The 15,858-nt window shown below is 36.5% G+C and overlaps 1 protein-coding gene across 2 annotated transcripts in view; it reads right to left on the minus strand.

Moving 5' to 3' along the window:
- The window catches only part of PNPLA8 (patatin like phospholipase domain containing 8), a 47,064-nt gene that overhangs the window by 18,809 nt on the left and 12,397 nt on the right, over nt 1-15,858 (minus strand). For both annotated transcript variants that reach the window (XM_040260860.1, XM_040260861.1), the window contains exons 4-6: nt 7,855-8,006; nt 4,169-4,263; nt 743-914 (exon numbers count right to left, since the gene is read on the minus strand). In XM_040260860.1, the coding sequence (XP_040116794.1) occupies nt 743-914; nt 4,169-4,263; nt 7,855-8,006 (419 nt within the window). The remainder of the gene's footprint in view (nt 1-742; nt 915-4,168; nt 4,264-7,854; nt 8,007-15,858) is intronic.

Genomic DNA, 15,858 nt, shown 5'->3' on the forward strand with positions numbered 1-15,858 from the left:
CATAATCACAAAAAAATCAGAAACATAAAATCATAAATCTTAACATTAGGTTAAGAAAATATGGCATCACCCTGCAGAATGTACCAGAGTCTTTTTTAAAATATGTCAAGGGATTTTAATAAAGTTGAAAAAAGGGAAAAAGATAGAAAATTATAATTACAATATAACTTCTACTATATAAAATATATATGAAAATATGTATCACCAAGAGAAAAAAATTAGAAAATATAAGGCCTTTCGCTCTGAATAAGACTGTGGGTGATTTTAAGTTTCTACTTTATGCTTATATTTTTAGAAAGTGAGTATAATGGCTTTACAGTATTTTGGGGAAAATGCTTAAAAATTATTAAATCTTTTAGAACAATATCTGTTAATGACTTGAGAAAGGCTAATACTACTATGCCTTTTTAAATAAGGCCGGTGAGCCCCTGTGGATTCTGGTACCCTGATGGTTCCTGGAACTAGCAGCCTGCAGATGCCTAGGGGAAACTGTATGTGAAGGAAAAACAACAGGAGGCAAACATGTCCTACACACAATGTGTTTGCAACTTTTAAAAAGGTGACTGCAAGTTTTACATACCAATCTCACACATGTGAGCCCAACAAAGCAGTGAATAGAATACACTTCACCAAAATATTAGCAGTGGTTATTTCTAATGAATGAGATCAACAATTGAGTATTTAACATTTTTCTCCTTTGTTTAAATACAAGACATTTTTTAAAAGAATAAATACAACTTACTTCAGAATGTTTTCCCATGTTTGACTGTCATAAAATGCATGGCTCCAACTCATTTTGACTGTTCCAACAATGACATTTTGTGAAAACACATCTGATCCTAATTTTCGATAAAGTTCCTCACATTCATCCAGGGGCATATGAAACAATCCCAACATGAAGGCTAATATAGCACCTGAAAGAAAGAATCCTCAGATTTTATCAGCACGACCATTATAGTGCTTATAAGACCTTCTCAGTCACAGACCTGGTTAAAATTATAGCTTTCATAGTTTTTGACTCTATCACTTGAGACAAACCTCTTACCCTCTCAGAGTTCTAATCTTGTTCATCTATAAAATAAGGATAATTACAATAACTAAAATTTATACATTATTGTAACACTGGGATAACACATGTAAAGGGCATTACCAGGCCTCAATGAAGATTCAACAAATACTAACCACAGATGATAATTTTAAAATATATAAAAAGATGTTATTTTACATTAAATAACATATAATTAAGATACTGTGGTAGGTAATGCCCTTTCTAATCTTAATTCCTTAGTTTTAGTCACAGGATACAGTATATTTGACAACTTATCAACTCCTTAACCCACTCCAGTGTTCTTGCCTGGAGAATCTCAGGGACGGGGGAGCCTGGTGGGCTTCCGTCGATGGGGTCGCACAGAGTCAGACACCACTGAAGCGACTTAGCAGCAGCAGCAGCAGCAGCAGCAGCAGCAACTCCTTAAAATAATTACACCTTCATGTTGGTCCCAGGAACTCACATAACAAAGAAATTAGGTCTCTGGGATGTCTTTTTAAACAGCTGATTTAATACCCTAGCTCCAACTGATATCACACACTGCCATCTAGTGTACCTAACTGGCATAACCGTGAACTAAGGAGGAAAAGGGGCGAAGAATGCTTTGGGGGATGCATAGAGAGCAGGAGGGGCAAAGATCTGTATGGCATCACTGCTTACAAAAAGAAACAAAAATAGTAAATCATTATCATAATGCATTTTAAATATTTTATGTATTTTTTAAGTCTTATTCTAGTAAAAGTCTGCAGCTTGTTTTAAAATTCACTGTATAACTATGTAACAAATTGTTATTTATCAAGTTTCAGAAAATGTTTACACTAAAAATAACTTGCCAAAAAAATTAAGTTGCTTCTAAGGAAAGCTACTATGAAGATAAACAGATATTTTAAAAAAACTGAATTTTAGTGTATAGGGAGAAAAGAGAACAACAGGGACGTTAATCTTAAACTAAATATGTATTTTTAACTTTATAAAAACTGTATGTGCAAACAAAAGTTTCACATTAGAATATACAAAATGGAAAAGAAAGGAAAATTATGAGCACTATAAGTTAGAGTGAAAGTGAAGTCGCTCAGTCGTATCCAACTCTTTGCGACCCCATGGACTGTAGCCTACCATGCTCCTCCATTTATGGGATTTTCCAGGCAAGAATACTTGGAGTGGGTTGCCATTTCCTTCTCCAGAAGTAAGTTAAGGTTAACATAATCAAGAAGACACAGTGGAAAAGATACACTGTGGTAAGTACAGAAATGCGCCTATCACACAAGATACTCTACTCCATGGATGAATCTCTGATTTAAATCCCCCTTATTGAGCATCCACCTACTAACCATGGTGCCTGTAGATACATTTAAAGGTATGAATCTAGGACCATTCCAAATATTAACAGAAATGGCCAGGATAACAGCTTCAGGAAAAAAATTCCAAGAACATTTGCCCTGCGAAAGGTCTCTTTAAGAAAAGTTTCCATAGTTAAATCACTTGGGTATATAAATATTAGTTTCCTATCCTGAGAGTGAGTCACGATGCATTTTTAACATACTAGAACATCTAAGAAGTGCGTCTGTAAAGAAATCTGTTTGACTTTCTTTGTATGTGTTAGTTGTTCAGTCATGTCTGACTCTTGAGACCCCATGGACTGCAGCTCGCTGTGGGATTTTCCAGGCAAGAATACTGGAGTGAGTTGTCATGCCCTCCCCCAGGGAACCTCCCCAACCCAGGCATCGAACCTGGGTCTCCTGCATTACAGGCAGATTCTTTACCATTTGAGCCACCAGGGAAGCCCCTTAACTTTCTTTAACCCAGGCTTTTCAAAATTTGCTATCATCTGAGGAATCACTGTTCAGTGGAAAATCAAAGGAATCACCAACTTCTTATGCTTCTGAAATTATCCCCACAACCGTTACCGAGTTTTCAAAATGGAGCATAAATTAACATGCCCTTTGGGAATATGTCATACTTGATCCAGATAATACAGAAATCATCTGGCTTGATGCTGGTAGCCTTTAGGACTACTATGTAATTCTAAAGAATGAGAAAAAAATAGAAAAAAAAATTATGATGATAAACTAATGTAAAGGAATTATCAGGTAATGCAGTAAAATATACAGCAGGGATCTGTAATGCTAATAGTCAGCATTACCTGGACAGTAAGCAATAGCCAGGGTACCCTGAGAAGCTTCCTGTACACACAGGAGAGTAGGGGGTGGGGATGGGTGGCCATGATACAAGGGTTAGAGAGCTGACACAGGAAACACAAAAACAAAACAAACGGAAAGCAAAACAAACATTCATCTGATAGTGAGTCAGTGAAAAACTAGAAAATTATTCAGAAACAATCATACTCTAACTTGCCAATTTCTTCTATATAAATATGAAACTAGAATTTTAAATGTACATCAGTTAGGAATATTAGAGTAGCAAAAGTATCCCTCTGTGAGGAAACTGCTTCTTATATCCTTTATTATCTAGTTGTCTGAAATCAAAACTTAAACAGATAAATGTGAGAATCCGTTTAAAAGATTTCCTCACAGAGGGACACTTTCCAAAAGAAAGCAAAATCTTATCCATCCTTGATGTTCTACTGGTTCAAGTACAATTTTGAATACACACCATCTTGTGGGCTTCCCTGGCAACTCAGACATAAATAATTCACCTACAATCCAGGAGACCCAGGTTTGATTCCTGGGTCGGGAAGATCCCATGGAGAATGGAATGGCAGCCCACTCTAGTATTCTTGCCTGGAGAATCCCATGGACAGAGGGGCCTGGCGGGCTACAGTCCACAGGGTTGCAAAGAATTGGACATGACTGAGCAACTAACACTCACTTTTTCACCATTTTGTTACTTTCCGTAAGGCAATTAATTTACAAATTGTTCTTGTCACTGTGGCTTATTTAAAACATATTAGAAAAGCACACTAAAATATATTTCTGAATGTTAACTTATTTCCAATAAGCATTTTTAAAAGCTCATTAAGCAAATTAAAGGACTATTCAGTATCAAAATATGAAATTAACATCCATCATTTCAGGAAATGACCATGATCATGAGAGTTTAATGTTCTTTTTCTTAATGCACTGCTGGGATGCACCACTTCCACATAGTAACAACAATTACCTGTGCTTACACCACAAATGTAATCAAAGAGTTGATGAATTGGCTTCTGAGTAAGTTCAACTAATTTTCGTAGTGTCTGAAGAGCAACCACACCCCTGTAGGAAAAATAAAAGGCAAAAATGAGAATTCCTGTTTGAAGGAAAGCTAATCTATTTACTAAAACAATCCCTGGTTTTCTAGTTTATATGCTAATATGAAAACTAGTAATACAAATTAGCATTAGTTAAAATTGCCAAAGGTTTCTGGATTGCTTTTGAAAATACAGTATCTAAATAATGGAATTAAAACCTGAGTTATGGCAGCACATTTTGAATTTACACTAGTATCTCTTTAAATAGGACAATGAAGATACGGCAATATAAGGTATTTTAGCAGACACTGTTACTCTGGAAATTGCTTAAACTCTATTCACCGGTTTTGGGATGTCACGCATTGGTTTCTCCATTTACCAACATGGTTGGTAAACCTATGCTTCTACACATTTCATTTTCTGTAATTCATCAGCCATTTTTTTTTCATCAGTCATATTTTTAAGCTTTCTGTTTTCATTTTTTTTTAAACTCTCAACTATCTCAAGACAAGGTGCTTCACTAAGGAGGTATTAATTTACACTGCTGACTTTGTTCATTTCTGAATCCTCACCAAAGGTAGCAAGTAGCTTCAAATGTGAAAGATTAAACAGCCTAGGAGATGCAGGCCAATTCAGGATGTGTGTAACAGGTGGACAATCCTTAATATTGGAGGATATACATACACAATGAAAAGTTTTAATCTCAATACAAGGTGTGGAGCAGAGAACACTGTATTAATCAGGTACCATAAAATAAAACTGCACAAAGTCACTATAAAATATTGTATTATTAAAGTAGAAAATGAAAGATTGGTTATTATTAATTGTAGAAATAATGTAAATTTGAAGACAGCTGATAAGATACGATGGTTTATGACAGACACTGCAGATTTAATGTTCCTTTAATGTGAGACATGAAAAATTAAAGATCATGCCGGATGAAATATTTTTAACAGTGTGCCCTCCATTATCATATGAAAAGGAAAATAAAACATGCACACGCATACACGTGCATATATATTCATACAGAAAAAATATTTGAAGAAATAAATCAAAATAGTAAAAATAATCTTGGATACGTGAGATATGACTGTTATGTCTGGCTTGTTTCTCTTTATATTTTTTTTCCTCCCAAGTTTTACTTGTATAAGCCAGAAGAAAACTGTTTTTAAAATGCAGTATTAATTCTGGACTAATTTTAAAATCAGTATTATTTCTAGGTCGATTCTATGTTTAATGTTGTACCAGGCTCTCTTTTATAAAAGAAATACAGGGCATGGGTTCCTTTTCTCATGAGCCTTCTTATCTTACTCGTTCTATACAAATTTCCCATCTTAGGTGCTTTCTCACAGTCCCCTAAACCAGGGTTTCCCAATAGCAACATCACTGACATTTTGGGCACGATATTTCTTTGCGGTAGGAACTATTCCAGGCACTGCAGGATATTCAGCACCAACTGTTCTCTTCTCACTAAATTAAAGCAGGGACCCCCCAGTCGTAACAAGGAAAAAACGTCTCCAGGCACTGACAAATATTCTCCAGGGGGCAAACTCATCTCCAGTGGAGATAATCACTGGTCTCAACCCACCTTCATCCTAACCAATCTCTGGATTTTCCCAAATGTCTTCACTTCAATTTTCTCCCAGTATTGACTAAAAAACGAGTACTCTTTGGTCACAAACCTCTTTTCACTCTATAGATTCCTCACTCTAAACAGACATTTGAATGCTCTTTAAGGTTCTTATGTCAGATCTCAACTCAAATGTTATTTCTTCAAAAACTCAGTCATGACCACTCTATAAAACAGCACTGGTATGCTCTATCCCTTCCCTGTGCCTTATTTTTCTTCATAGCACACATTATACATTTCTGTTTTTCTAGTTGCTATCTCTTAAGGGAAGAGTAGAGATGGCAGGGAAGTAGAACACAAGCTAGAAATTTTAGGGGGAAAAGATTTATAAAACCAAGCCAAAGTGTCTAGCCAACAAATAATAAGGAACTACACAATTAGCAAGCATGGATGGATTGCCAGTAGTAAGAAAGGAGTCTGATGGTGAAACTGGTGAATTTCACCAATTGGTGAAAGGAGATGGTGAAATCTCCTTCTGAGCTAAGAATGCATTAAATATTTCTTGTGTACACCAGAACTGGCATCTACAAGATGTAGGGAGTCAGGAAGTTACTGATATAGGCTCCTTCTAACAATCACATTATTACTAGTTGAGTAATATATATAGGTAAGATACACACAATAAAAGAAAGGTAACATTACATAACATTGCCAAAATTTTATGAGAATCATGGTTGATAAACTGTCCTAAACTACCAAAAATGTTTGAGAAGATCAAACTAAAACATAAAGACTTGGTCACATTAAAATAAAAGGAAATTCAGGTATATGTTAAAAGAAGTTCTTAGAATTAAAAGTTCTTAGATTGATAAATCAGTAAATCAAGAAAAACAATTTCATGTTTTACTTTAGAACTTGATTTTATGACATAATTATACTGAATCAGTTTAAAGAATTCTTACAATTGAACTGATCTATAGGTATATTTTTTTCAACTGATGTATAATTGCATATGACATTGTACTAGTTTCACATATACAATGCAATGGTTCAACATATGTATGCACTGCAAAGTGACCGCCCCATCTGTCACCAATAAAGAATAAAATTTTTTCCTAGTGATGAGAACATTTAAGATTTACTTTTTAAAGCAACTTTCAAATTTGCAAATACAATATTATTAACTACAGTTCCTATGCTGTACACTACATCCCTATGACTTACCTATTTCATAATTGGAAATTTGTACCTTTCACTTCTCTTCACTCATTTCACCCACCCTCCAACCTGCCTTCCATATGGCAACCACCAAGCTCTTCTCTGAGTCTTTGAGTTTTCTCTTGCTTTGTTTTTGTTTCTTATATTTCATATATAAGTAAGATTATACAGTATTTGTCTTTCCCTGACTTATTTCACTTAGCAAAATAACCTCAAGTTCTACCTATGCTGTCACAAATGACATTTCATTCATTTTTATGGCTAAGTAGTATTCCTGTGGGTGTGTATACACATATCCCTCACATATTCTTTACCCATTCACCATCAGTGGACACAGATTGTTTCTACATCTTGGCTATTGTAAATAATGTTGTAACAAAGGTACATATATCTTTTCAAATTAGTGTTTTCATTTTTTTCTGATAAATACTCAGAAAGTGAAATTGTTGGATAATATGGTAGTTCTATTTGTATTATTTATTATCGATAATTTTAAAAAGATCATTTTACTAATACACTAATGGACAGAGAGAGCAGTCTTAGAGTCACCCAGGGGGTGAGGGTTGGGGAGGGATGGAGTGGGAGTTTGGGGTTAGCAGATATAAGCTATTATACACAGAATGGAAACACAACAAAGTCCCACTGAACAGCACAGAAAACTCCTTTCAGTATTCTACAATAAACCATAATGGAAAAGAATATATTGAAAAAAAGAATGTATGTACGTGTAACTGCATCACTTTTGTTATACAGCAAAAATTAAAACAACACTGCAAATCAACTAACTTGGTTAAAAAGAATTTTTTAAAATCATTTTTCTAGCTTTACCTGGTTCCTCCACCATCAATTGCGAGAATCCGGATTCCTCGTCCTTTCACTGGATCCACATAGCCAATTAAGGCCAAAATTTCTCTAACTGCAGCCTGTAGAGTTTCATCCTTAATTTGTCGCAGTCGTAGTAAATAAGGAATAATTTTTTCCTATATTGAAAGTAAAGACATTTTGCTGCTTTTGTCACAAGAATGAAAATACATGATTGTTTTTAATCAACACATGTAATCAGAATGCCAGTGTTTATTACTTTCTCAGGAATCTTAAATGATAGACTAGCTTTTCACATATTACTGTCAACTAATATCTAGAATGTATTTGTCCTAATATCCAGGCCAAAGATTAACTTCCATCCAAATATCTTTTAAAAGGTTCAGTGCTTAAAAATTAGAGAAAATGCCATTTGCTTAACACAAATTTACAAAGTACCGTCACAACAAAAGGTTAATGTAATATAGTTCGTACAATATTTTGTCCGAATCCTAAAGAAGATGAAATTGCTTTATAGTAATTATTGGAAATTAAACTTGTTATTAACAGAAAAAAATAAACCAACTCGTATATACTGCATATGGAATACAAGGGTAGCTCACTATGAAATATGAACAAGTGTTAATAAATAAAACTAAGGTAGAAGGCAAAGGGTCACCATTACAAACAAGTAATTAGTTTAAACAAAACTGGGACCTCAAGATTCTAAGCATTCAACTTCATATTGTTGATCAAAGGCAAGAGATTAAATAAATCCTAGGGGTTCTATGTTGAGTTTACCTGAGCTACTAGCTATATATACAGAAGCATCTCATCTTGTCAGCACCCCAAGTTTAACAGAACAATTGAGTCACAGCTATACTTGTGCTTTGCCGTTGTTCAGTCGCTCAGCCATGTCCAGTTCTTTACGACCCCCTGGACTGTGGCATACAAGACTTCCCTGTCGTTCAGTAAATCAAGTGACTTCACAATGCTGCAGTCATTTTGTCTACTATGATAAATCAGATTTGGAAGGGGGATGACTGCTGGGAAGTATAACTTTTCTTCCCTTGAGGCACTTGCTGACTTGGGGGAGAAAAAAAGCACTGAAAAGTTGGGCTTGGTTCAGACAGCGGGCCATGAATAGAGGCCAGAGAAATCAGGTGAGCATTTAGAATCTCAAGGGTTTGGAGCCACACAATACTGAAGCCTTGAGGGGCCTCAATCACATGACTGGTTTCACCTCAAGACATTCGCTAGAGTCTTTATGTGGAATGACAAGTTCAAAAGCTAGAGTGAAAAACTCTGAATACGAGAATGGAATTTTCTGTAGTTTTGAGATTTAGTGGTCGAGAGGGTGGCGGTGGTAGAGAACACGTCAGGTTCTCAACTAAAAGTCCTAGAAAGATATACCCTAAAAAGAGGGCAAACTAGAGGTGTCAGCCAATTGTAAGCCAGCCATGACCCAGCTCTGACCCTAACTTAACTGAAGCTATCAGTGCCTCACTCTGTACGTAAAGTAAAGGAACAAACAGACTATCTCTGGAACAAGAAATCATCTGATATAGTCTAGATCCTATGCAATTTTTTAAAATTTACAACATCCAGCATCCAGGAAAATTATAAGGTATGTGAATCTGGTACCAAACGACCAAACACCAAAAGGTGATCTTGATATTATTTAAATATAATAAAAATAACAAAAATAAAATGACTATCCTCAAACATATGTGTGTGTGTGTGCGCGCTTAGTCCCGTCCGACTTTTTGCAACCCTATGGACTGGAGTCCACCAGGCTCCTCTGTCTGTGGAATTCTCCAGACAAGAATACTGGAGTGGGTTGCATTTCCTACTCCAGGGCATCTTCTCTACCCAGGGATCAAACCCAAATCTCTCACATACCTAGGAATTAAATTTTCAAAAAAATTTAACAAAAGATATACAAGACACCTACACTGAAAAGTTTTTAAATACTGAGTGCCCTGGTCTGAATATTTGTGTCTTCTCAAAATTTCATATGCTGAAATTTTAACTCTCCCAAAATGACAGGAAGTGAAGCCTTTGGGATGTGCTTGGTCATGAAGGTGGAGCCTTCATGAATGGGATTAGTGCCCTTATGACAGAGGCTCCAGAGAGATCCCTTGGAGACTCCACCAGGTGAAGACACAGTGAGAAAGCACCCGCTGTGAACCAGGAAGAGGGCCATCATCAGAGACCAATCATGCTGGCACCTTGACTTTGAACTTCCAGCTTTCAGAACTCTGAGAAATAATTGTCTGCTGTTTCTAAGCTACCCAGTTGGTGGCATTTTGTTACAACACAGCATCCCTAATAGACTAAGACGTTGAGGGAAAATAAAAACAGCCCAAATAAATGGAAAAAGACACAATTTTCAAGGATTGGAAGACAATACCGTAAAGACTTAATTCACCACAATTACTCCATAAATTTAATGTAATCTCAGGATGATTTTTTTATTTAAAAATTTTTTTTGATAAAATCAAATTCCCCAAGAAAAAGAAATGCAAAAAAAAAAAAAAAAAGGTTGTCTGAGGAGGACTTACATATACCTGAGGAAAGAAAGGAGGTGAAAGAGAAAAGAGAAAAGGGAAGATATACACATCTGAATGCAGAATTCCAAAGAATAGCAAGGAGAGATAAGAAAGTCTTCCTAAGTGAACAATGCAAAGAAACAGAGGAAAACAATAAAATGGGAAAGACTACAGATCTCTTCAAGAAAATTAGAGATATCAAGGGAACATTTTCATGCAACGATGGGCACAAAAAAGGACAGAAATGCTACGGACCAAACAGAAGCAGAAGACATTAAGAAGAGGTGGTAAGAATACACAGAAGAACTATACAAAAGAGATCTTAATGACCTGGATAACAATGATGGCATAATCACTCACCTAGAGTCAGACATCCTGGACTGTGAAGTCAAATGGGCCTTAGGAAACATTACTATAAAGTTAGTGGAGGTGATGCAATTCCAGTTGAGCTATTTCAAATCCTAAAAGATGATGTTGTGAAAGTGCTCCACTCAATATGCCAGCGACTTTGGAAAACTCAGCAGTGGTCACAGACCTGGAAAAGGTCAGTTTTCATTCCAATACCAAAGGACAATGCCAACGATGTTCACACTACTGCACAATTGCACTCATTTCACATGCTAGTAAGGTTATGCTCAAAATCCTCCAAGCCAGGCTTCAACAGTATGTGAACCAAGAACTTCCAGATGTTCAAGTTGGATTTAGAAAAGGCAGAGGAACCAGAGATGACAGTGCCAACATATGCTGGATCACAGAAAAAGCAGGAGAATTCCAGAATAACATCTACTTCTATTTCATTGACAACACTAAAGCCTTTGACTGGGTGAATTACAATGAAGTGTGGAAAATTCTTCAAGAGATGGGAATACCAGACCACCTTACCTGCCTCCTAAGAAACCTGTATGCAGGTCAAGAAGCAACAATGAGAACCAAACATGGGACAACAGACTGGTTCCAAATTGGGAAAGGAGTGTGTCAAGGCTGTATACTGTCATCCTGTTTATTTAACTTATATGCAGAGTATATCATGTGAAATGCTGGGCTGAATGAGGCACAAGCTGGAATCAAGATTTTGGGGAGGAATATCAATAACCTCAGACACGTAGACAACAACACCCTTACAGCAAAAAGCAAAGAGGAACTAAAGAGCCTCTTGATAAAGGTTAAAGAGGAGAGTAAAAAAGCTGACTTAAAACTCAACACTCAAAAAACAAAGATCATGCATCCAGTCCCATCACTTCATGGCAAACAGACAGGCAAACAATGGAAATAGTGAAAGACTTTATTTACTTGGGCTCCAAAATCAATGTGGACAGTGACTGCAGGCATGAAATTAAAAGATGCTTGCTCCTTGAAAGAAAAGCTATGACAAATCTAGACAGTGTATTAAAAAGCAGAGACATTACTTTGTCAACAAAGGTCCATATAGTCAAAGCTATGATTTTTCCAACAGTCATGTATGGATGTGAGAGTTGGACCATGAAGAAGGCTGAGTACCGAAGAATTGATGCTTTTGAACTATGGTGTTGGAGAAGATTCTTTAGAGTCTCTTGGACTGCAAGGAGATCAAACCAGTCAATCCTAAAGGAAATCAATCCTGAATACTCATTGGAAAGGCTGATGCTGAAGCTGAAGCTCTGATGCTCTGGCCACCTGATAAGAATAGCCAACTTATTGGAAAAGACCCTGATGCTGGTAAACATAGAAGGCAGGAGGAGAAAGGGACGGCAGAGGACGAGATGATTGGATGGCATCACCAACTCAATGGACGTAAGTCTGAGCAAGGTCCATGAGATGGTGAGGGATAAGGAATTCTGGCGTGCTGCAATCCATGGGGTCACAAAGCATTGGACACAACTGAGCAACTGAACAACAACAAAGCTGATTCTAAAATTTATACAGAAGCACAAGTGCCAAGAATAACTAAGCCAGTTATTAAGAGGAAGAACAATGTTGGAAGATTTACACTACAGACATCAAATTTATTACAAAGCTATAATAAACTGGGCTTCCTTTGTAGTTCAGATGGTAAAGCATCCACCTGCAATGCAGGAGAGCCAGGTTTGATCCCTGGGTTGGGAAGTTCCCCTGGAGAAGGAAATAACAACCCAATCCAGTATTCCTGCCTGGAGAATTCCATGGACAGAGGAGCCTGGTGGGCTACAATCCATGGGGTTGCAAAAAGTCGGACACGACTGAGTGACTAACACACACAATAAATTAGACAGTACAATATTAAAACAAGGATAAACAATGTTTTAACAGAAAAGAATGCAGTGTTCAAAAATATATCCATAAATAATCACCTGATTTACGATGAAACGCTTCAGTAAATGGTGCCAGGTCAACTCGATATAGGCATTTCACAAAATCAAGGCTCCTACCTCACACTATACAATCAGCGCTATTCTAGATGAAGAGCGTATAAGTGAAAGCAATAAAGTTTCAGACGAAAACACAGGATAAATCTTTGCCTGATTTTAAAACAGCACACAAAGTGCTAATCATAAGGAAAATATTTATAAACTGTAATATATTAAAATTAAGAACATCTACTCATCAAAAACCATTAGAAAGAATGAAAGGTAACCCACAGATTAGGCGAATATATTTATAAGGCACATACATGTATAACATATACATATGTTATAATATATAAAGACATATCCATAATTGATAAAGAAAATTTCCAGATCACATAGAAAAAGCTGATTAATCCAATGGAAAAACGAGCAAGACCTGGACGAGGCACTTCATGAGGGCAGTAAACAGTTCAGCTCCGTCTACTCAGTCATGTCCAGCTCTTTTCAACCCCATGGACTGCAGCACGCCAGGCTTCCCTGTCCATCAGCAACTCCTGGAGCTTGCTCAAACTCATGTCCAGTGAAGTCGGCGATGCCATCCAACCATCTCATCCTCTCGTCCCCTTCTCCTCCTGCCTTCCATCTTTCCCAGCATCAGGGTCTTTTCCAGTGAGTCAGTTCTTTGCATCAGATGGCCAAAGTACTGGAGCTTCAGCTTCAGCAGTAAACAAATGGCCAGTAAACACTGGAAAGCTGCTGAACTTCACGGGTAGCAGAGAAGGACAAATTAAAGCCCCAATTTAAATCACTAAACATAGAACAAAAGGGCTAAACTAAGAAGATAATATAAGGCATTGGAGAGGAGGAAGCATAACCAGAAGGCTCACACAATCCTGGTGAAAGTATCAACTGATGAAAGCACTCTGCAAAACCATCTGGCAGTACCCACTAATATGAGAACAGGCATACTCTATAAGCAGGACTGCTGCTGCTTAGCTGCTTCAGTCGTGTCCAACTGCGCTACCCTATCGACTGCAGCCTGCCAGGTACATGGGATTCTCTATGCAAGAAAACTGGAGTGGGCTGCCGTGTCCCCCTCCAGGGTATCTTCACAACCTAGGGATGAAACCTTGGTCTGCTGCATTGCAGGCAGATTCGCTACTGCTGAGCCACCAGAGAAGCCCAAGCAGGACTACTACTCTTATGTTTTCCAAAAGGTGCATCTCAGAAGTACTATTCCTAAATATTTCCAAACAGGAAGCTATCCAAATGTCCACTACATTGCACTATATCCATACAAGAGAATACATAACAATGAGAATAAATGTTCCTTAGCTACACTCATCAGTATAGAAGGTTCTCACAAACAATGCTGATGGGTGGGGGGACTTAAAAGAGCACATTCTGTATCATTCCATTTATATAACAAGCAGAAAGAGGTACTACTAATCTATACTGCTAGAAAACTGGTCCATCTTTTTAAAGAATGATTGGAAGGGAGCATAAAGAGGCTTTCGGAAACATTCTGTTTCTTAACTGGGTGGTCGTTATATAGATGTGTTCAATTTTTGAAAATTTATGGAGCTGTATATTTACAGTATGTATATTTTCTCTGTATAATATTTTTACAAAAATTTCAAAAAAGACACAAGAAACAGCTTGAAGGGCACCCTACTAGTCAAAGTTAAAATAAATTACACATTAAAGAAAAGGATTGGGGAAAGATTATGGAAACACAACTTATGAAAAATTATGAGTTCATAATGATAATAAAAAGAAAAAAACACCAAGAATTCATCTCACCACCGAAGCAGCTTTTAGAGCAAACTCTTTACTTTGAAAACTGGTGACTAAGTAGAAAGAAATTACGCATTCTTTTACTTTTCCTGCAACACTGATTTCTGAGAGTAACCAAATAGCTTTAGTTGGGTGAAGAAACCTCCACTTTTACAGGAAAATGTCAATTATAAGGCAGAAGGAATGACAGAATTAGAAATTTATCGTTCTGCAACCCTAATAAAATGACAAGTTTTGGAAACAATTAGGTTAACAGCTGGTGGACTAATACTTCTAGCCTAACTGTACGGTGAAAAGATAAGATTGTAATCTTCCAAATTCAGTGATCAACCTTAGCATTACTAATTGTTGTTCAACTGATTATGTTTTGACATGATGCAATATGCAATATGCATAATATCATCTACAGTGTACTCCAACAAGCAAACGCTCAACGCAATCAAGTCTTAAATTCCAATGTGCAAGAAACAAAAAGGAAGAAGGAATACATCAACAATACCAACAGAAAGGAAGCCAGGTAAATTCGGAAGGTTAGCCACTCTACAAGAAAATATACATCACATTTCTCCAAGGTATTGAAGAGTTCCTAGATTTAAGGTCAGTTATGAGTTCTCAAAGTTTCTATTAACCAAACAGGTCACAACAGACTATAACTGAAAACTATCCAGAAATCTATCAACACTACCATGAGTAAATAAGCTGCAATACATTCACACAATGGAATAAGAAAGAAACAAGAATGAATGACCTACAACTACCCACGACAATGTAAAAGATTCCTACCAGTGTGCTGAGTGACAGAAACAACAGTTTACATAATGTACAAAAACAGACAAAACTAATTTGTGATCCTTTTTTTGGGAGACTGTGACTGAAACGGGGTCCAGGGGAGACTTCTGCAGTGCTGACAAATTCTGCTCTTCATCTGGGTGCTGGCTACGTAAAGGCGTATGGAAACTCATTGAGCTTTATACTTATAACTGCATGTGTATCATACTTCAATAAAATGTTTTTCTTAAGTTCATTAAAGTATGCATCTTTATCTTAGAGGTTTGCTTTCAGTGTATCACCCAAATGTTAAAATGACTTAAAAGCATTTCCATATTTGGAAAATTTTATCTTTTAGGTAAGAGATTACATATATATGAAAGATAATTCCAAATTCTATGAACATGATATTCTAAAGTTTAGCTATTATAATATATGTATTGTATGAAATTTCAGAGGGAAAATTAATGTAAAATGTCTTTTTAGCAAGATTGTTATCAAACTTGAATAAATATGAACTAAGTTAACTGACAATCTTCTGGATGGCAAGTAAAAAATAAGCACTGATGGATCTCTAACGAAATATTAACACTGTCTATTCTTTATATGAC

Source organism: Oryx dammah, unplaced genomic scaffold (genome assembly GCF_014754425.2).
Source record: "Oryx dammah isolate SB20612 unplaced genomic scaffold, SCBI_Odam_1.1 HiC_scaffold_18, whole genome shotgun sequence".
NCBI classification, from domain to species: Eukaryota; Metazoa; Chordata; class Mammalia; order Artiodactyla; family Bovidae; genus Oryx; species Oryx dammah.